The 23,008-nt window shown below is 43.7% G+C and overlaps 2 protein-coding genes across 6 annotated transcripts in view; both read right to left on the bottom strand.

Moving 5' to 3' along the window:
• LOC309474331 (SEC14-like protein 1) overlaps positions 1-23,008 on the bottom strand; it is a 332,477-nt gene that overhangs the window by 201,521 nt on the left and 107,948 nt on the right. The gene's annotated exons all lie outside the window — the stretch shown is intronic.
• Positions 10,041-21,654, bottom strand: LOC309474356 (uncharacterized protein). Its single transcript, XM_082136876.1, has 2 exons — positions 12,281-21,654; positions 10,041-12,238 (listed from the first exon to the last, which is right to left on the bottom strand). Exon 1 carries the CDS (start codon positions 20,920-20,922, stop codon positions 19,198-19,200), a length of 1,725 nt encoding a protein of 574 aa, XP_081993002.1. The 5' UTR covers positions 20,923-21,654; the 3' UTR covers positions 10,041-12,238; positions 12,281-19,197.

Raw genomic sequence — 23,008 nt, 5'->3', positions numbered from 1 at the left:
ACATCATCATTCTCAACAACCTGTAAACCGCTTCCACTAGCCTTTTCAATTTCCATTTCATCATCACATGTAGGCCTACTACTCTGACCAGCTCGTTCTGAAACACTACACACTTTCGTAAAAGAAGAGTCACTCACCTCAGATCTTATCATTGGCTCCGCATCTGCCTCAGCCTGCACCTGTCCATCTAAAAGCTGCTGTATATCCTCAAGGGGAAGTGCGCGTCCACTGTTAGTTGAGCTTTTATCCTCGTTTTGTACTTTTTGTTTTTTATTTTGCGGTTGCGCGGAAGTCTCTTTTAACAGTGTGGGTCTTTTTTCAGTTTTGTCACTAGTTTTACTACGATCCGACTGAGTTCTATTTTCAACGTTTCCGGTCGCTTCATTTTCCTCCTCGGTTTGTTTTCTGTGAGGGCACAACAATTTCTTGTGACCTAAATCCCCACATTCAAAACAACGCATACTTTCTGTTGTTGCAAAAATCAGGTACGAGCTTTCACCGTGCTGTACGCGGAAAGAAATATCCAAAAACTTAGTCGGTGCTTGCAAAAACATAAAAACTTGTCTACGAAAAGACGTGACGTGCTTCAGTGCACTATTCTTACAGCCAAGCGGCACATCTCTAATTGCACTCGCAAACTTCCCAAAGCGACCAAGTTCTTTTAAAATCGCTTCATTTTTAATGAATGGAGGTGCGTTAGAAATGATGACGCGCGTCGCGGGTGAGCGTAAAGGTGTCACCTGCACAAATGTGTCCGACATTTCTATTCCACTCTCTACGAGCATATTCACGAATTTCTCATCTTTTAAAAACACAACTACGGCCTTATTCATTCTAGACGCCGACACAATTTTATCATGGCCAACAACTTTTCCCATAGCCATGAGTACATCCTCCACCCAGCAAATTTGATCAGGAAAACATTTGCATCCATTTCCAATAGACAAAACCGGCGTCCCCTCAGCAGAAGGTGAGGCCATGTTTACTGTCCACAAATGGACGCGAAACAAAAATAACAAACAAGTGTTTACAACTTCCCAATTATTTCCTAACTAAGGTGAGAAAAAAATCCCCATAAAGAAAAAGAAAAAAGTATAAATTTAAAGTTCAATCAAACACTCCTCACAGCCCCCACTCCTCACCACACCAAACACGCACATGCGCACGAGAGAGAGAGAGAGAGAGAGAGAGAGAGAGAGAGAGAGAGAGACAACAGCAATTGGAGAGAGAGAGAGAGAGAGACAACAGCAAGTGATGAGAGAGAGGAGAGAGAGAGACAACAGCAAGTGGAGAGAGAGAGAGAGAGAGAGAGAGAGAGAGAGAGACAACAGCAAGTGGAGATAGAGAGAGAGAAAGAGAGATAGAGAGAGAGAGAGAGAGAGAACAGCAAGTGATGAGAGAGAGAGGAGAGAGAGAGAGACAACAGCAATTGGAGAGAGAGAGAGAGACAACAGCAAGTGATGAGAGAGAGAGGAGAGAGAGAGAGACAACAGCAAGTGGAGAGAGAGAGAGACAACAGCAAGTGATGAGAGTGAGAGAGAGAGAGAGACAACAGCGAGTGAGAGAGAGAGAGAGACAACAGCAAGTGATGAGAGAGAGAGAGAGAGAGACAACAGCAAGTGATGAGAGAGAGAGAGACAACAGCAAGTGATGAGAGAGAGAGGAGAGAGAGAGAGACAACAGCAAGTGGAGAGAGAGAGAGAGAGAGAGAGAGAGAGAGAGACAACAGCAAGTGATGAGAGAGAGAGGAGAGAGAGAGAGACAACAGCAAGTGGAGAGAGAGAGAGAGAGAGACAACAGCAAGTGATGAGAGTGAGAGAGAGAGAGAGAGAGACAACAGCAAGTGATGAGAGAGAGAGAGAGAGAGAGAGAGAGAGACAACAGCAAGTGATGAGAGAGAGACAACAGCAAGTGATGAGAGAGACAACAGCAAGTGGAGAGAGAGACAACAGCAAGTGGAGAGAGAGGAGAGAGAGAGAGAGAGAGAGAGAGAGAGAGAGAGAGAGAGAGAGAGAGAGAGAGAGAGAGAGAGAGAGAGAAGCAAGTGATGAGAGAGAGGAGAGAGAGAGAGACAACAGCAAGTGGAGAGAGAGAGAGAGAGAGACAACAGCAAGTGGAGAGAGAGAGAGAGAGAGAGAGAGAGAGAGAGAGAGAGACAACAGCAAGTGATGAGAGAGAGAGAGACAACAGCAAGTGGAGAGAGAGAGAGAGAGAGAGAGAGAGAGAGAGAACAGCAAGTGGAGAGAGAGAGAGACAACAGCAAGTGGAGAGAGAGAGAACAGCAAGTGGAGAGAGAGAGAGAGAGAGAGAGAGAGAGAGAGAGAGAGAGACACAACAGCAAGTGGAGAGAGAGAGACACAACAGCAAGTGGAGACAGAGAGAGACACAACAGCAAGTAGAGAGAGAGAGAGAGAGAGAGAGAGAGAGAATTTGAATTTAAATTACTCTTTATTACAAAAAACAAAACCAGATTAACAATAAACCAATGGACTCAATAAAACATGATTATAAGAAGTGTGCAAAGACCACTTCTCCTTCAACAACAGAGCACACTGCTCCTTTGTCACACCATTTCAAATCAAAACAAGCAAGATCATTTACTGACTTGTAGAAATTAAAATCAATTAAAATTCTGGCTTTCACAAGAGCAAAAAACAAAACAACAACATTCTGTCCAACTGTCCGTTCAATCATATTTTTCCTGCTCATGTACACTGCTAATTTAGCTTGACCCACAATAAAATTCAGTAATTGACATCTATTACATTTTTTCCTTACATATTTAACACCTAAAATGAAACTTTCATTTGACAAGGTTTCATCCAAACAATCAAAAATACTCCTTAATACACTGAATAAAGGACTTAACCTGGAACACTCCATAAAAGCATGAAAGACTGTTTCCCTCTTAAAACAAAAAGGACACTCAGAACTCACTTCAGGGTTTAACACAGAGATAAAGGCATTGACTGCAATTGCACCGTGGAGAATCCTCCACTGCATATCTCCAACTCTTTTTTCTAACGGTGGTTTATACAAGGTTCTCCATTCGGGCTTAACCCCCTCATCTAATTTTAAAAAAGAACGCCATGGCGTATCCACCTTGTTATTCAATAATTTCTTGTTAAAAACCAGAACACAAGCTTTGTACAAGTTTTTTCCATTAGTTGAAAGAAAATTTAAACACAATGATTCACCTGTTTTGAAAAAAATCCCCATACAATCATCTAGTTTAGGTAATAAAATAGTATCTGGAAAAAAGTCCTCAGCATTAGGAATCTTTGCCCCTGTATGAAAGTCTGTTAGAGATTCCCTTTCCTCAGCTGATAAAACAGACCTCAACTTTGTCAATAATTCATCAACTTTACGAGTGGAAAAAAAACCAAGATGTAAAGCAGCTTGCTCGGTGTTCATGAAATTGGGACCAGCCACCTTTACCATACGACCTAGTGTAATGGTCTTAGATTTACATAGTAAATGACTTAGTCCAGGAAATTTTTGGTCTCTGAAAGAAATGTCCAATCGTCCTCCATGGATTATAGGCTCATTCAACAACCAAAAAAGAGAGTCCGAAGATGATGTCCTCTGATGATTAAAAAGACTCCAGACTCTAAAAAGGTTGCGATAGAACACTGGGACATTGGCAAGGTCCAGTTTTAGAGGGTCCATCAAAAAAAGAGCTCTGTCCAGCTGAAAACCACCCAAACTTTGTAAAATAGCACAGGCAGTAGCTCTCCAGCCGACACGAGTTGATCCAGACAGAAGTTTCTGTATAAATTGCAGACGAAAAGCTGCTGTCCTGCTCTGCAAATTCACTAACCCCTGACCACCTTCCTCTTTAGGCAAATATAAAACACTCTGAGAGACCCAGTGTAGCTTATCCCAAAAAAAATCTACTAATAAGGCTTGAACATCTGATAAAAACTTTTGAGGTGGATCAATACAAGCTAGCTTATGCCATAAGGATGAAGCAACCAAATTATTAATAATTAAAATTCTCCCCTTGTAAGACATCTTTGGGGTTAACCACTTCCACTTTGCCAATCGACCCTTCAGTTTGTCAATAACACCATCCCAATTTTTCTGTATGATACTCTCATTACCTAAAAATATTCCTAAATACTTTAACCCTTCTGTGTTCAAATGTAGCCCTTCAGGGAACTTTAACCTTCCTCTCTCCCATCTTCCACAGACCACAGCTTCGCTTTTTTCCCAATTCACCTTAGCGGAAGATAAACCTTTAAAATCATCAAGTAATTTCATTAAAATATCTATATCTCTTTGGCATTTAACCATCACAATCAGATCATCGGCATAAGCTGATAAATGAACAGTGCAATTAGACCCAGCTATTTGTACCCCACTCAGATTACTCCTTATCTGTTGTAGTAGCGGCTCTATGGCTATTGAATAGAGCATTCCTGACAAGGAACATCCTTGTCTTACACCTCTTTCAACCTTGAAAGGAGTGCATAAACCACCGTTAACCTTCAGCAAACTCTCAACATCAGTGTATAATACTTTTATCATATTCACAAAATCTTGGCAAAACCCAAATGATTCTAATGTTTTCCACAGGTAATTATGCTCGACACGATCAAATGCCTTCTCTTGGTCTAGAGAAACTAGAGCACAATCTAAATCAAATATCTTGGAGACATCTGAAAAATCCCGCAATAAAGAAATGTTATCGAAAATAGACCTGCCAGATACACAATAGCTCTGGTCCGGGTGAATGATCTGTCTCATCACCACTGACAATCTTTTCGCCAATAATTTAGAGAGTAGTTTGTAATCTGTACATAAAAGGGACACAGGCCGCCAATTTTTGATCTCTGTCAAGTCTCCTTTCTTTGGGAGAAGTGTAAGGACTGCTCTGCGGCAGCTCAAAGGCAGCCGCCCTTCGATCAAACTCTCATTGAGCACTGCGAGCAAGTCCTCCCCCAACACTGTCCAGAATGACTTATAAAAGTCGACAGGAAGACCGTCAATGCCGGGAGCCTTTCCCGACTCCATACCCATCAGGGCTTCATGCAATTCCTCTAGGCACAAGGCCTTGCTGAGTTCCTGGTTGTCTTCTTCGGACACCCCAGACAGGTTTTCCAGAAAACCACTACCAACAGCCGGCTCTGAGTCACATTCACCTTTGTACAGTTTTTCATAAAAACAAACAGCTCTCTTTCTAATATCAGTGGGATCAGTTAACAAAAATCCAGCTTCAGAACGCAAAGCATGGATTAACCTTTTCTGACCATTCTTTTGCTCTAAATTAAAAAAGAATTTAGTTGGCGCATCCATCTGATCAATTTGCTGAAATCGGGACCGAACCAGAGCTCCTTGTGCTCTTGCCTTTAAAAGATCACTAAGCAGAGTCTTTTTAATTGAAAGAGCTTCCAAGCATCTATTCTCCCCCGTTAATTCAACTGATTCCTGAAGCTTTAATATGGATGTCTCCAAGGTTTTCATATCTCTTAACGTCTGAACAGTGATGTTTCGAGTGTGCTGTTGACAGAATTGTTTAATCTGAGCTTTACCATAATCCCACCACTGTTTCAAAGATTGAAAGTGACTTTTTGTGGTTCTAAAATTAACCCAAAAATATTTAAAAGAATCCACAAAATTCTTATCATACAACAGGGAAGAATTTAAATGCCAGTAGGCACTCTTTGGTTTGATAGAATTCAAAAAAAAGTTACAACACACCATACTATGATCGGAAAAACTTACAGGTACAATAAAGCATTTACTAAAAATACCACATTGATGTTTAAAAGTGTAAAACCTGTCTAATCTTGCTAAAGATAGCACATTACCCCGATTATGGGACCAAGTATATTGTCTCTGATTGCCATTGAGATGTCTCCAAATATCACTCAACTCATGTGTTTTAATCACTTGAATAATTCTCTTACGTGAGGGTTCGTGGGGTTCAATATGATTCCTGTCAAGTTCTCCCTCAGTGCAATTAAAATCTCCTCCTACAAATAACCACTCTTCACTATTACAATTTTGCAAGATTGAATTAAGCTGATTTAAAAACAAAATCCTTTCAACTCCTGCAGTTGGAGCATAAACACAAATAAGTATGAAGACGTAATTTTCAAATAAGGCTCTAACCTTCAAAAGCCTACCTTTTATAATTTCATCGATATCATAAGTAACTGGTTTAAAACTTTTAGAAAATAATATAGCAACCCCTCCACTTACAGCAGTGTTATGACTTAAAATTGAGATTCCATCCCATTCTCTTGTCCACTCAGTCACATTATGTACATCACTATGAGTTTCTTGAAGAAAAACAATATCTAGTTTTTTTTCCTTAAAGACCTCATATATCACTGCTCTTTTCCTAATATGTCTTGCACCATTTACATTCACAGATGCAACACTGATTCCAGCCATGAAAGGTAAAAAGGAAAAGAAAAAGAAAAAAGCAGCTAACTTCACAAAATTCTTATTTTTCAGCTCCATCACTCAATTCAGTGTTCATTTTTCTCACTAGTTTTTTCAATCTGTAAATTTCTTTTTTGGTAAATGAACCTTCAGCCATCAAATACCGTGTCTTTTCAATGAACTGTTTTAAGTCAGGAAAATATTCATCCACTCTCACTCCTCTTCTGTTTTTAGTTGACTTAAGAAACAGTTTAATGTCATCTAGTTCATAACAACGACTCATGTTTTCAATTTGCGATAGCGAAACACTACAGTCCGACTCACTGTCACTCTCTGACTCGCCCTGACTTTCACTTTCGATTTTGTCCATTTTCTTGCCAAATCCTAAATCCCCGGTAATTACACTGCTCTTTCTTTTACGCGGCACCTTAAATATCAAACTCTCTTCACCACTGCCCGTATTCATGCTTGTTTCACCTATTACAGTCTGTTCCCTTCCAATACCGCCCAACGGGACATTTTGGCCTTTAACGGACTGTAAAGTCTCCAATTCATTTGATTCCTCATTGACAGATTCTCTTTCTACGCTTACATCTGGCTGAACGTTTAGCGGTTCCTCCACAACTAAACTGTCCTCGGTTTGCTCCGTCACTAACGCATCCGACTCAGCATGCCCCCCCGCAGCTCCCGCTGGCTCGGGAGGACCAGTCGTGTCATCCGTAACAATTAGCGTTTCTTTTCTTTTCTTTTCGGGACAATCCCTGATTAAGTGACCTACTTTATTACAGCCAAAACACTTAACTTGACCAGTTGTCGCAAATACAACATAATCAAAATCATCAATCCGATATTTAAAAGTAAGATCCAGCTCAACATCGTCTCTCACAATCATATAAACAAATCGTCTAAATGAAACAACATGCTTTAGTAATGGGGATCCGCTTCCAATTGGGATTTTTTTGATCGGGGATACTAATTTGCCGTGACGAGAAAGAGACTTAATTAACACTTCATCGCTGATAAATGGAGGCACATTTGACAGCGTAACTTTTTTAGACGGCATTGCAAGAGGAAGAACATGTATAAACAACCCATCGACAACAATTCCTCGCTCAACTAACTCATCTGCTTTTTCTACTGCATTTAAAAAAATGACAATAGCACTATTCATTTTTGATGCCGACAGAATGCTCTCATGCCCAACAATTTCTCCTATGGCCAAGCAACAATCCTCTACACTCACAGCCGACGCCACCTTCACTGCATGACGCCGCGTGAGTGTATTCAACACCCGTGCACCTGGGGCCGCCATGTTTCCTTACAGGTAGCACGCGGCCCAAACCGCACCCCCAGCACAGATTAGCAAACACTAAAATAACCCCACCATGAAGAGAAAAGAGGAAAAAAAGAAAAAAAAAGAAAAAAAGAAAAAAGAAAAAGAAAAATACACCAAAAAACGATGTACCTTCAAAACAACAAAGAGTACAGAGGGAAAACTCCACGCACTCACCGCACACTCCCGCACTCACTCCACAAACGCCCACGCATGCGCACGAGAGAGAGAGAGAGAGAGAGAGAGACAACAGCAAGTGGTGAGAGAGAGACAACAGCAAGTGATGAGAGAGAGAGAGACAACAGCAAGTGATGAGAGAGAGAGAGACAACAGCAAGTGATGAGAGAGAGAGACAACAGCAAATGATGAGAGAGAGAGACAACAGCAAGTGATGAGAGAGAGAGAGAGAGACAACAGCAAGTGATGAGAGAGAGAGAGACAACAGCAAGTGATGAGAGAGAGACAACAGCAAGTGATGAGAGAGACAACAGCAAGTGATGAGAGAGAGACAACAGCAAGTGATGAGAGAGAGAGAACAGCGAGAGAGAGAGAGACAACAGCAAGTGATGAGAGAGAGAGAGACAACAGCAAGTGATGAGAGAGAGAGAGACAACAGCAAGTGATGAGAGAGACAACAGCAAGTGATGAGAGAGACAACAGCAAGTGATGAGAGAGAGACGACAACAGCAAGTGATGAGAGAGAGACAACAGCAAGTGATGAGAGAGAGACAACAGCAAGTGATGAGAGAGAGACAACAGCAAGTGATGAGAGAGAGACAACAGCAAGTGGTGAGAGAGAGACAACAGCAAGTGGTGAGAGAGAGACAACAGCAAGTGATGAGAGAGAGAGAGAGAGAGAGAGAGAGAGAGAGAGACAACAGCAAGTGATGAGGGAGAGATACAACAGCAAGTGATGAGAGAGAGAGAGACAACAGCAAATGATGAGAGAGAGAGAGACAACATCAAGTGGTGAGAGAGAGACAACAGCAAGTGGTGAGAGAGAGACAACAGCAACTGATATGAGAGAGAGACAACAGCAAGTGATGAGAGAGAGACAACAGCAAGTGATGAGAGAGACAACAGCAAGTGATGAGAGAGACAACAGCAAGTGATGAGAGAGCGAGACAGCAAGTGATGAGAGAGCGAGACAACAGCAAGTGATGAGGGAGAGACAACAGCAAGTGATGAAAGAGAGAGAGAGAGAGACAACAGCAAGTGATGAGAGAGAGAGAGAGAGACAACAGCAAGTGATGAGAGAGAGAGAGAGACAACAGCAAGTGATGAGAGAGAGAGAGAGACAACAGCAAGTGATGAGAGAGAGACAACAGCAAGTGGTGAGAGAGAGACAACAGCAAGTGATGAGAGAGACAACAGCAAGTGATGAGAGAGCGAGACAACAGCAAGTGATGAGGGAGAGACAACAGCAAGTGATGCGAGAGAGAGAGAGAGACAACAGCAAGTGATGAGAGAGAGAGAGAGACAACAGCAAGTGGTGAGAGAGAGACAACAGCAAGTGATGAGAGACAACAGCAAGTGATGAGAGACAACAGCAAGTGATGAGAGAGCGAGACAACAGCAAGTGATGAGGGAGAGACAACAGCAAGTGGTGAGAGAGAGACAACAGCAAGTGATGAGAGACAACAGCAAGTGATGAGGGAGAGACAACAGCAAGTGATGAGGGAGAGACAACAGCAAGTGATGAGAGAGAGAACAGCAAGTGATGAGAGAGAGAGAGAGAGAGAGAGAGAGAGAGAGAGAGAGAGAGAGAGAGAGAGAGAGAGACAACAGCAAGTGATGAGAGAGAGAGAGAGACAACAGCAAGTGATGAGAGAGAGACAACAGCAAGTGATGAGAGAGAGACAACAGCAAGTGATGAGAGAGAGAGAGAGAGAGAGAGACAACAGCAAGTGATGAGAGAGAGAGAGAGAGAGAGACAACAGCAAGTGATGAGAGAGAGAGACAACAGCAAGTGGTGAGAGAGAGACAACAGCAAGTGGTATGAGAGAGAGACAACAGCAAGTGATGAGAGAGAGACAACAGCAAGTGATGAGAGAGAGACAACAGCAAGTGATGAGAGAGACAACAGCAAGTGATGAGAGAGAGACAACAGCAAGTGATGAGAGAGAGACAACAGCAAGTGATGAGAGAGAGACAACAGCAAGTGATGAGAGAGAGACAACAGCAAGTGATGAGAGAGAGATAACAGCAAATGGTGAGAGAGACAACAGTAAGTGATGAGAGAGAGAGACAACAGCAAGTGATGAGAGAGACAACAGCAAGTGATGAGAGAGACAACAGCAAGTGACGAGAGAGAGAGAGACAACAGCAAGTGGTGAGAGAGACAACAGCAAGTGGTGAGAGAGAGACAACAGCAAGTGATGAGAGAGAGAGAGAGACAACAGCAAGTGATGAGAGAGAGAGACAACAGCAAGTGGTGAGAGACAGACAACAGCAAGTGGTGAGAGAGACAACAGCAAGTGGTGAGAGAGACAACAGCAAGTGGTGAGAGAGAAAGACAACAACGTCAACATTCATTTGTGTAGTGGCATCTAGTGGTGAGATTGCAGATTGCAGGGTATTAACTCCTAGGTTTTTTAACAAAACCTAAAACATGACGTGGCGTTGTCAAGGTAGCAATTTCACTGGATCTAAACAAATCAGTCTAACCATAGACCATGTAGCGGTGGCTTTCTTAATATATTTAAAATAATTTTGCAAGGGTTCTATGACGTTAGTAGTACAACCCCAAATCAGAAAAAGTTGGGACAGTATGGAAAACACAAATAAAAAAAGAAAGTAGTGATTTCTAAATGTACTTTGACTTTTATTTCATTGCAGACAATACAACAGCACATCATTTAATGTGTTCCTCATGATTTTTATATATATATTTTTTTTTTTCATAAAAACAAAATTCCTATTTTGGTTCTTGCAACACATTTCAAAAAAAGTTGGAACAGTAAAGCATTTACCACTTTGTAATGTTGCCATTCCTTTTCACAACACTTAAAAGACGTTTAGGGACTGAAGACACCAAGTGATGAAGTGTTTCAGGGGTAATTTTGTCCCATTCTTGCTGCAAACAATTCTTAAGGTGGGCAACAGTACGGGGTCTTCGTTGTCGCATTTTCCGCTTCAAAATGAGCCACACATTCTCTATTGGAGACAGGTCGGGACTGTAGGCAGGCCAGTCAAGTACCCGTATCCTCTTCCTCCGCAGCCAGGACTTTGTAATGTGTGCAGAATGTGGTTTTTGCATTATCTTGTTGAAATATGCATGGACGTCCCTGGAAAAGATGTCTTCTTGAAGGCAGCATATTGTGCTCCAAAGTCTCGATGTACTTTTCAGCATTAATGGTGCCATCACAGAAGTGCAAGTTACCTTTGCCAAGGGCCATACCATACCATGACAGACCCTGGCTTTTGGAGTTGTTGCTGGTAACAGTCTGGATGATCCTTTTCTTCTTTGGTCCGGAGCACACGGCGTCCATTTCTCCCCAAAAATACCTGAAATACTGATTCATCTGACCACAGTACACACGCTTCCACTGTGTGATGGTCCATCCCAGATGCCTCCGAGCCCAGAGAAGTCGACGGCGCTTCTGGACACTTAACATAGGGCTTCCTTTTGGCACAGTACAGTTTTAACTGGCATTTGTGGATGTAACTACGTATTGTGGTACTTGACAAAGGTTTGCCAAAGTAGTCCTGAGCCCATGTGGTGATATCACTTATAGATGAATGACGATTCTTGATGCAGTGCTGCCTGAGGGATCGGAGATCACGGTTGTTCAGCTTAGGCTTGCGCCCTTGTCCTTTACGCACGGAAATTCCTCCACATTCCTTGAATCTTTTAATTATGTTATGCACTGTTGAAGGTGAAATAAGCAAATGTCTTCCTATCTTTCTTTGAGGAACATTGTTTTTAAACATTTCAATAATTTTCTCACGTATTTGTTGGCAAACTGGCGATCCTCGGCCCATCTTTGCTCCTAAAGGACTAGACCTTTCTTGGATGCTGCTTTTGCACCAAATCATAATTACAATCACCTGTTGACATCACCTGTTTCAAATCACATCATTATTTAACCAATTTACCTGATTACTAGCCCTAAATTGCTCCTGTCCCAACCTTATTTGGAATGTGTTGCAGGTCTGAATGACAAGAAAGGATGTTGTAGCATATATGGGCTATGAATCATTCGTTCGTTTGTTCTGAATGAACAAATTCGGACTCTCTGTGTTTTCTAAGCACATTTATTCTGAAACCCAAAGCCTTTTTCTACACTCTGAACTGAGATATGTAAATCAAGACTCTCGACAATCTAAATGACCATCATGGCTCCGACATGGCTGGGTTTAGAATGTTTTCGGACACTTTATGGCACCTGGGAGTAGACCAGATGGCCCGAGAGACAATCATATACATCTTCCTGAAGCTTTGCAAAGCTTCAGAAGAATTCCAAACCCCCCTTTCTCTCTGCACCAAAGAGACCCAGGTGGCCAGGAGATCTACACACACACACACACACACACACACACACACACACACACACACACACACACACACACACACACACACACACACACACACCTTTGTATTAGAACTTAGAAATACCCTGTTGATATATGTACAATTCCATTATGCATGTGCGATTAATTTTCCTGCTTTATAATAGAGGTGTGGTTTTCTGGTGTAACTTCGAATCTTAAGTGTATTTCTAAAGAATGAATCCCTAACAGGATCACATTCCTGTAACATTACCTCTGCTAGGTCATAAACTTTATGACCCCCCAACAGGAATTTCAAGGGGGAACACAACTCTCACTTGAATTCCAACAAAGAAAGAGGAATAAACCCTGCAATCATATATTTTCTATAGGTATAGCCACTTAAGAAATGTATAAACATGGATTTGATTTCCCTGTGTCATAGTAGCTGATATCATGGCTTGATAGTGTGTGAATCGAACTTTAAATGTTTGTAAGATGCATACCGTATGTAACTTTGTGTTCCTATAATCTCCAAATGACGTGTTTCATATCTCTGTAATCCTCTCTACCTGAGGGAGGTGAATTTCGATAACCAATTGCAGTAATTTGTATCGTTTGATACATTTCATATATCTTGAGCAAATCTTCTCAAATTCGATCTCAATCATGACTCATTCGAGTGGGCGTGTCCAAAGGAAAACCTTCCGCTCGAAATGCGCTAAGATGATTCGTCCTCCATGCAAAAGGAGGCGTACACGGGACACTGTTAAAAGTCCGAACCTTCAGTTTACAATCCCTCTCAACTCTCGCTCTCTTCTCCCTCCTTCGGAAACTCTGGAAACCCAAGTCCGGACTGGCTTCGGCCTGCTTCTCTTCTCTTTTATTTCTTTGTATGTTTTCTATAGTCTAGTTTCGTTTTCCTATTCGCCTCTGTTCATTCACGAGCTGAATGAACTTAGCCTGAATCATTCTCGGTAACGTACGCTCAAGTGAACCTTCAAATCTTCCTGCTACACAACTCCGGAAGAAGACCAGGACACGCATCTCCGCTCTAAAAGGAACACACACATATTCCTTTTTCTCAGCTCCACAAAAGAGTGCATCAAACTGCAAGTCTCTGATATATTTTAAAGCTGAATCTTAGGTGTCTCTCAAAAGGGTTCTTTGTTTGTAATAAGTTGCCAGGCTCTTCTTCAATTCTCTGACTCTCTCTCACTCTACTTTCTCTCTCTCTCTCACTTTATTTTCTCTCTTTCATTTCATTCACTCTGATCACGTTATTTCTTATGTTCTTGTTTGTTTAAATGTTTGTTTGTTTTATTGTTTGCATGTTTACGTACGTTTATAGTTGTAGCTTATGTAATAACTAGTCTTGACATTTATTAAAACTTATTCATACTTTGACTGTCTCTGTATTTGAAAATCCATCTTTATAAAGTCAATGAAAATGCCAAAAGATCTAAGCTACACGCTCGATATTATAGACTACTTTGAGTAGTTTTAATTCATAAACCCAGAAAGTTTTATGTTCACGGCCAGAAGATACATTTTCTTGGAGTTTGTAAACGGGATACCCCTTCTTGACTGTGATAATCTTACACTTATTCGCTGGACGAATGACTGATGACTAGACCAGTTACAGAACAAGGTAATCTCAATAATTGATAAAAGTAAATGTATATGCGATTTATGAATTATGACCATGAGTTATGATTATTAATAATTCCAAATTCCCTATATCCTTGAGCTAATTCGTATTGACCCAGAGCCATATACACAGTTTACGTTACAATGTATATTTACAAATGAAATTAAGTTGACCAGATAAAACATTAAATATTTTGTGTTCACATTGTCTGCAATGAAATGCAAGTCAAAGTACATTTCGAAATCACTACTTTCTTTTTTTATTTGTGTTTTCCATACTGTCCCAACTTTTTCTGATTTGGGGTTGTATATATTTGTTAGCAAATTTGTATTTATTTTTTTACCACCGAGGGCCGGTGGTCTACGAAATTTCCCGGTAGATTTTTTGGTCCCACTCCGCCCCTGAAAAGGGGTATGAGTGAGCACAGCACAGGACCAGAGACAGAGAGGGTCGAAGAAAGCAGCGGAGCTTAAGTAGCGTTTTCTCTGAGTTCACTGTGTACCTGCTCTCTGAATCGTGTAGTTCAATTTTCCACATTTATTGTATGTCATTATGTCAGTATCAGTATTTGCTTTCTACCATGCACAAATAAAAATGTCACTGAACTTTTGCTGTGTAATTGTAACAATGAGCACTCAAATACACCAAACCAACAATTACTAAAAACACATACAAAAACTGATTTTGCACGGGCACTTTGCACTGCTCCCTGAATCGACATGCATATTCATTTCTGGATGTTAACTGAATCTGTAAGTCAGCTATGCTGTTTACTTCTGAATATTATATTTCATTCTGGTGCGCTTAACATTATCGCTATTGTGTAATAGAAGCCTATGCTATTCACCAACTAAACATATCCTATTCCATGCGTTCACAGTCTCTTTCACGGGCATCATTTGTAGTAGCCTATTCACAAACTGTTTGCTCAAGCATAGCGTTTTCTCGGAGTTCACTGTGTGCTTTCTACCATGCACAAATAAAAATGTCACTGAACTTTTGCTGTGTAATTGTAACAATGAGCAATCAAACACACCAAACCAACAATTACTAAAAACACACAAAAACTGATTTTGCATGGGCATTTTGCACTAGTATATATAAACACACACACACACACACACACACACACACAAATCCTTTTTCCGCGAGATATTGAAGCCAAAAATTATCCTTAATTTTGTAATAATGCAAAAACGCGTTGCGACAGCATGCAGACATAGGCGAGGCAGCTCGCGCTCCTATTGGCTGCTCTGCGGCAACTGCAGCAGCCTATCGAGCGAGGCCTGGCGTGACGCCAGACCCAATCAGGGCACTTCGCGCCCGCTGCGTCACGTCCCGCCGAAATGGGCGTGGTCTAGGCCTATAAATACCGCTCGCAGGCAGCTATTGTCTGGTTTTTCATCATCGAAGCAACCAGAGCGAGTGCATGCACGGCAAGATACGCAGTACTCGTTCCCTCTTCTAGAGAGAACCGAGGTTACGTTAGTAACCGAGTACGTTCTCTTACGAGAGGTCTCTCGTACTGCGTAAGATATCTTACGCTAGGGGACCCAATGCAAAACGCTGTGCATGCTGAGATCTGACACCAAAGACCCAAGGGCGAAAACCCGGGGTTCATATAGTGCACAATCACTCAGGGAACTCACAGGGAGTCCGGGAAGAGGGAGGGGCGAAGCCGCACTCTTCCACATATGGCAGCGTCGATTAGACGCGAATTTCATCATATGTGACCCGATCTGGCGAAATGAGTCGGAAGTCGCAACATTCCATTTTAAGATATGGGCCGTTTATGTGGAAAAACAATGAAATAATAGATTTTTTTATTTATTATTATTATTGCTAAATTTCAAAGAACAGACATTCAAAAATAATCTCCTAAAGTTTCGTAGTCCAGATAATTGAGAAAAGGTATTTAAATGACTATTAAAGTTTACAAAGCTTTACTAAATTCGCTGGAAATGAATATTGCTTTTCTCAACTCCTCTCGTCACCTCTGAGCATTTCCCGGGAATCCCCTCAAACGTCTCTGCTTTCCAAATATGGTGTTACACGTTGTATAGAACCAATCATAAAGCTTAGAAATGTACACAAACGCTGATCGTTTGTCAATGGGAAGCCCCGTTTCGACTGACCGGCACGCGATTGGTCCAGCCATCCTCCTCAGACTCGTAGCGCTATGTGTAAACAAGCTAGCAGATCTCCTCAGAAAGATTAAATATTATTAATTTGAGAAATGTCGCTGTCAAAAGAGAGCAAAGTCGCCAAAAAGTCGCCAAAAACGTTGAACTCACTGGAGGCTTCTAACCTAAGCTCTGCTGCTGGTCATCAAGAGTGGCTAAGGCTATAGTCAGTGATTGTTTTGGATCTGGAGACGTGTCATCCTCTGATGACAGCGACAGCCCTGTGGTATTTATCGTGTATGGATGTGAATGAGTGCAATTATTCTGTGAGTGTATTTATCTGCAAGGAGAATCCATTACAATGTGTTTGATTTATTTAAACCCAATATTTAACTGTTGGTATCTCCGTTATGAATATGTTACACTGTTATTGTCATCTAGATTCTAGCCTACACAAAGATATGATTGCATAGGCTAACATTATTTGTTCTCTGTTTCCTTGCCTCTCTCTCTCTCTCTCTCTCTCTCTCTCTCTCTCTCTCTCTCTCTCTCTCTCTCTCTCTCTCTCTCTCTCTCTCTCTCTCTCTCTCTCTCTCTCTCTCTCTCTCACACACACTCACACACACACACACACACACACACACACACACACACACACACACACACACACACACACACACACACACACACACACACACACACACACACACACACACACACACACACACACACAGACAGACACACACACTCTCTCAAGCAAAACTGTAGCACCTCTGTTCAATCTTTCTGATTTTAGTAAATGTTTGTAAAAGTGCCTTTTAAATTATTTATTCAAATAAATTTTTTTAAATAATTTGAGCTTCAGCCTGGCATAATAGCATATATTAATGTCTTTGGTCAAATTAAGCTGTACAATAAATAGTTCATCCCTTTAAATGCAATGGATTTTGAAAGATATCAACAAAAAACGGGCAAAAAACTTTAAAAGCGATTTTCTCAGGTTTTCAATTGGAAAAAGAGGGCAGACGACCATAATTCAAATGTGTATATCTTTACAACCATTCAAGGTATGACTTTGACTAGGATATCAGTTGAAAGCTTATGGTCTCCTCTTTCAATTAATACCAAAATCTCAATTTTGAAGTTTGGGTCACTGTGACTCATTTTGCTGGATCAGGTCACATATAGTGCAGCAGATTAATGGCATATTTCAAGAGAATCGTTCAAATTGGTATAGAAGCATGAAATTTGGCACAGATACTCTCTAAGGGTCACTTTTTGGGAAAAAGGCGTTGGCCACCGAAAAATTCAACATGGCGGCCATTTTTTCAAGATGGCCGCTATTTCTGTAAAATGCTCATTATGTCAATTGTTAAAACAGTGATGTAGGCATAACATTTTGTGAAAATACTCTCTTCAGGATGTTTTTTTGGAAAACGGTGCTTGTCCCTCAAAAATTCAAGATGGCTACCAGTTTTCAAGATGGCCGCCATTTCTCTTGAATCCTTACATCTTTTTTTCAAATGGTGCTGCTATCATGAAATTTGGTACAAATATTCTTCAAGGAACATTATCATGGAAAAAGGTGTGTGCCGCTCAAATTCAAGATGGTGACCATTTTCAAGATGGCCACCATTTCTGTCAGAGCTCAATTTAATGTGTTATGGAAGGTTTTGTTTAATAGAGTGAACGTCATTACACAACCAGGGCACACTGGTGACTTAACTGCTGTGGAACTCAGCATGGGGTTCAGTGTCAACTGATCTAGTTTTACTTACACTGTAGTTCTTGACTAGTAGTAATAGTATAGCTAAGTTTAGTGTCCCAAATGCTGTCTACCAGCCCCTCATCAATTAGCTAGTAATAGATGTAGTTAGATAGCCGCACCTGAATTGACAGGTTGTGCCAGCGCGGGAGAGCCGAGCCAATGGTAAGCGGGGCAATACATGACTTGTTCATGTATGCTTACCTGGAAGGTGTACAGATCACACGGGACTTAAATGGCACTGGATGAATGATCGGGCTAGGTGTAGGTGACCCATACCTAGTTGTATCCCATACCTGAATGTGTACTATGTCTATGATTGAGGTGGTAAAAGGATAACCCCTCGGCCTTAATCAGACAACAAACCCCCAAAATGGCAAATGAAAATCCCATATCAGCCAAGAGGCCAACTGATTGGAAGAAATGTTGTCTTTGTCAGACAGACACAAAGGAACCCCTCCAATCACCACCTACCCATCATGTTTCTCAACATGATGGCTATAAAATGATTGCCACCAACATTCCACTCTTACACAAGATGAACAAAATGCCAATGACCCTGGACCTGGAACGACTGGATGAAGGTGGTGGTATAGAAGCTTTGAGAAGGAACCAAGCGAAGTATCACTACAATTGTCGACTTCGGTTCAACCACACAAAGTTACTTCGTGCCCAGAAGCAACAATCCGATGCTCAATGTAGTGAGATAGATGAAGGCCAAACAAAGCATCGCAGAACCATGATGCAGAAAAGTCTAGATGATCAGGTTTGCTTTCTTTGTGATAACATATCTCCTGAATCTGACCTATGTCAGGTAATGACACTGCAACTGAATGACAGACTACATGAATGTGCACAAACACTGAATGATGCTAAATTATTGTCTCAACTAAGTGGTGCTGATGCCATTGCACAGGAGCTGAAATACCATCATTTGCGTCTCATTCATCTTTACAACAGAGAGAAACCTCAAAAGGCTTGAGAAAGAGTCACAGAGTGAAACAATTCAACCAGCCATCTTTCCATACAGACAGGGCGGGGTACGGCCTGAACTGATGGGGAAATGTGGGTCTTACACAGTTTGCCCAGGCACATCTCGTGCTGCTGCTTTTCACTGTCGATCATCGAGCTGTGCTCAGTAGACGCAGCATTCTGAGCTGATAGCATCAGGTCAGATAATACTGGTTAACTTAGACCGACAGCAGCCTGGCCTGCAGGGGGGGAACCTCTAGGTTGTAGAACCTTATAAATGTAGACGGGGAGGCCCAGCCTGCCGCCGTACAAATATCTTGCAAGGTAATCCCACTCGACCAGGCCCACGTAGAGGCCATGCCTCTCGTGGAGTGCGCTCTGACACCCAACGGGCACTGCATACCCTTGGAGGCGTATGCCAGCGCTATAGCATCAACTATCCATCTGGATAGGCTCTGTTTCGACGCGGCTAGTCCCTTAGAACGCCCGCTAAACGAAACAAAGAGCTGCTCCGTCTGTCTGAAAACAGACGAGCGAGACACATAAGCTCGTAATGCCCTGACTGGGCAAAGGAGGCCCGCGTCTCTTTCCTCATCAGGGACCGGTAGGGCTGACAGGGAGATAACCTGCGCCCTAAACGGTGTGTTGAGGGATTTTGGAACATAACCGTGCTTAGGTTTGAGTCATTAGGCCCAAACTCCATGCACGTCGCGCTCACAGAGAGCGCGTGTAAGTCCCCTATGCGCTTCACTGAAGCGAGAGCCAGCAGAAACACAGTCTTGAAAGACAGATGTTTCAAATCAATTGACTGTAAATGCTCGAATGGCGCACCTTTCATGGCTTCCAGAACCGTAGAAAGGTCCCATACGGGGACTGCGGGAGGTCTGGGAGGATTCAGTCTCTTAGCCCCTCTAAGGAAGCGGATGACTAAATCGTTCCTTCCTATTGACTGACCAAGCGTTGTTCCTGAGAACGCTGCTATAGCCGCCACATAAACTTTGAGCGTGGAGGGGGCCCTGCCCTTGTCCAACAGCTCTTGTAGGAAGGAAAACACCTCCGTCACTCCACAGTCTGTGGGTGACACGCCACGGGCTGTGCACCAGCCCGAAAACACTGACCATTTCGAGGAGTAGAGCCGTCTCGTAGACGGAGCTCTAGCCTGCGTGATCCTGTTTAATACTCCTTTAAGGAGTCCAACATGTACCCGTTGATGGCCCAGACATGAAGGGACCATAATTCCGGGTGAGGATGCCAGATCGAGCCGTGGGCCTGTGAGAGGAGGTCTCTCCTCACTGGTACTGGCCACGGGGCAGTACTTGCTAACTGCATCACGACTGGGAACCAAGGTTGGTTTTCCCAGAACGGTGCTACCAGCAATACTGAGCATCCTTCTTCCCTGATCCGCTCTATCACCTGAGGCAGGAGAGAGACGGGGGGAAAAGCATAGAGCGGGCGGCGGGGCCACACATGGGCCAGCGCGTCCCTGCTCTTGGAGAAAAATTCCGGACAGTGAGCGTTTTCTTGAGACGCAAACAGGTCTACTTCCACTCTGCCGAATTTCTTCCACAGCAGTTGGACTGACTGTGGGTGTAGAGACCATTCGCCTGCCGGAACATTGTTCCTGGACAGTCTGTCTGGTCCTATATTCAGGAGCCCTGGCACGTGCGCTGCTCTGAGCGAGCGCAGGTTGCGCTGAGCCCATACCAGGAGGCGTTCTGCTAGCCTGTACAGGGTTCTTGGACCTGAGGCCGCCCTGGCGATTTATGTAGGACACCACAGACATGTTGTCCGAACGGACCAGGACGTGGCGTCCTTTTATTTGGGGACAAAAGCGCGTCAGCGCGTTGTTTACTGCCAGCATTTCGAGGCAGTTTATGTGCAGGAGCTTCTCCCGTTCCGACCACTGGCCGAAGAACGGTCTGCCCTCGAGCAGCGCTCCCCATCCCGAGGTGGACGCGTCCGTGGACACCACTTTCACCCTCGAGGAAGTCCCCAGGCTTACACCTGACTGGTACCAGTTGTTCGCTCTCCAAGGTTTCAGAGCTGTGACGCACTTCTGATTGACCCTGAGGCGAAGCAAACCGGATGCCCACGCTCGGCGTGGGACTCGCGCTTTCAGCCAAAACTGCAGCGGGCGCATGCGGAGCAGGCCCAGCTGGAGCACTGATGATGCTGAGGCCATGAGACCCAGCATCTTCTGAAAATTTCTTGAGCGGGACAGACGTGCCGCAGCGGAACGAGTTCGCTGTGCGTTGAATGTCTACCGCGCGCTGTGGTGATAGTCGTGCTATCATGGACAGCGAGTCCAATTCTGTGCCCAGGAAAGATATCTTCTGACTGGGTGACAGAGAGCTCTTCGCCCAATTGACACTGAGACCCAAATTCTCGAGGTGATCGAGTAAAACGGTCGTGTGTTCTATGAGCACTGAGCGAGATTGCGCTAGAATCAGCCAATCGTCCAAATAGTTCAGTACTCGCATGCCTCTCATTCTGAGGGGTGCGAGTGCCGCATCCATGCACTTCGTAAACGTACGGGGTGCCAGGGACAAACCGAACGGCAGGACTGTGTACTGATATGCCTGGCCCTCGAAGGCGAATCTCAAATATCGCCTGTGACGTGACGCTATCTGTATTTGAAAATACGCGTCTTTCAGATCTATTGACACAAACCAATCTCCTTGGCGAATCTGCACGAGGATTTGTCTGGTCGTGAGCATCCTGAACTGTCGCTTCACAAGCACTCTGTTCAGTTGCCTCAGATCTAGTATGGGTCTGAGACCCCCGTCTTTTTTCGGTACCAGGAAGTATCTGCTGTATAGCCCTCCTTCGCTCTGAACTTGAGAGAGAGGCTCTATGGCCCCTTTGTTCAATAGTTTCGCCACTTCGGCTCGAAGTAAATGTGCTACTTCTGCTTTTACCGTGGTCTCGACGCGCGCCGCGTAGTGGCGAGGGCGTCGGCGAAACTGTAGCAAACAGCCTCTTTTTATAATGTCCAGCACCCACTTCGAAACCCCGGGCAGCTTTGCCCATGCGTCTGCATGAATAGCTAGGGGTTGAATACGAAGCGCGCTCCGCTCGCTCAGCGATGGAGAAGCTTCGGCGTGCTGTAACACAAGCGTCGCGCTCGTGACATTTGAGGCATGGGGCGCGCTGATAACAGCGGGCAGATTGCCCGCGCTCGACTCCTCTGCGGTGGTCAACCGCGAGGGGGAGGGCTGGGCGGTTCCCGTAGGAACTGTCATGTCTATGTGTGGATGTGGGCGCGGGACAGCGGGCACATTTATCACACCGAAAGCATCGTTCGCTTGAGTGAAGCGAATGCACGTTGGTTTCGTTTTTACAGAAACCGTGAGACATGCATAACGTGGTGTTAGTGGGCACTGGGTAGTGGGCACATTCACCATGTTTGAAGCGCAATCGATCTGAGTCGATTCATGTGCACGAGCCCTGTGTGACGGGCTGTGCTTGTGTGTAGAGATGGGCACTGGGCAGTGGGCATTCTTTCTACACATAAAACACCATCGGCCGTGGCCGGGACACCAGAAAATTCACACTTATGGGATTTATCTGGGTAGCCGTAAAAGCGGCGTTTGTGTGCAGGCAAGCGTGCTGCGTCGCCGACTTGTTTACTGCAGAATACACTGGAACAGTCACATTTACTGGAACTGAACGAGCGAGAAGTTGCCATAGAAACAGAGAGCGTCAACATGCTGGCGTTTATTGCAGGCCTGCGTGCATTACAACAGGCTTGTTCACTGCAATATTGACATTTCCAGTCGCCTGAATTTCAGAGGGGAATGGGAAATGTATAGGAAAAGGAGGTCGGTCCGTCCGCAGCGGGACCAGAAAACTCCCTTTTTTCCTTACGCCAGTGACGCACGGAACACCATAGAAACGGTGTTTGGGTGCAGGCGAGCGGGTTGTACAACGCGCTCGTTGGCTGCAAAATACACATCTGCAGTCGCCTTTTCAGGGAACTGACAGAGCGAGCATTGACGGCATAATTTTATCTGCCGGTAGACCCGGGATCGAACGCGGGTCTCTCGCGCGCAAAAACCTGAGAGTCTGCCACTGGGCCACAGGGGGAGACACATTGTAACTCAGTTAGCGCGAGTATTATCAGAGAGCGTCAACGTGCTGGCGTTTGTTTGCAGGCATGCGTGTATTACAACAGGCTTGCTCACTGCAATACTGACATTTCCAGTCGCCCGAACTTCAGAGGGGAATGAGAAATGTACGAGAAAGAGGAGGTCGGTCCGTCCGCGGCGGGACCAGAAACA

This window comes from Leuciscus leuciscus, assembly GCF_965113295.1.
Source record: "Leuciscus leuciscus genome assembly, chromosome: 14".
In the NCBI taxonomy this organism is placed as follows: domain Eukaryota; kingdom Metazoa; phylum Chordata; class Actinopteri; order Cypriniformes; family Leuciscidae; genus Leuciscus; species Leuciscus leuciscus.
The sequence above is the reverse complement of the archived record's forward strand: the minus strand, read 5'-3'. Positions and strand labels throughout refer to the sequence as shown.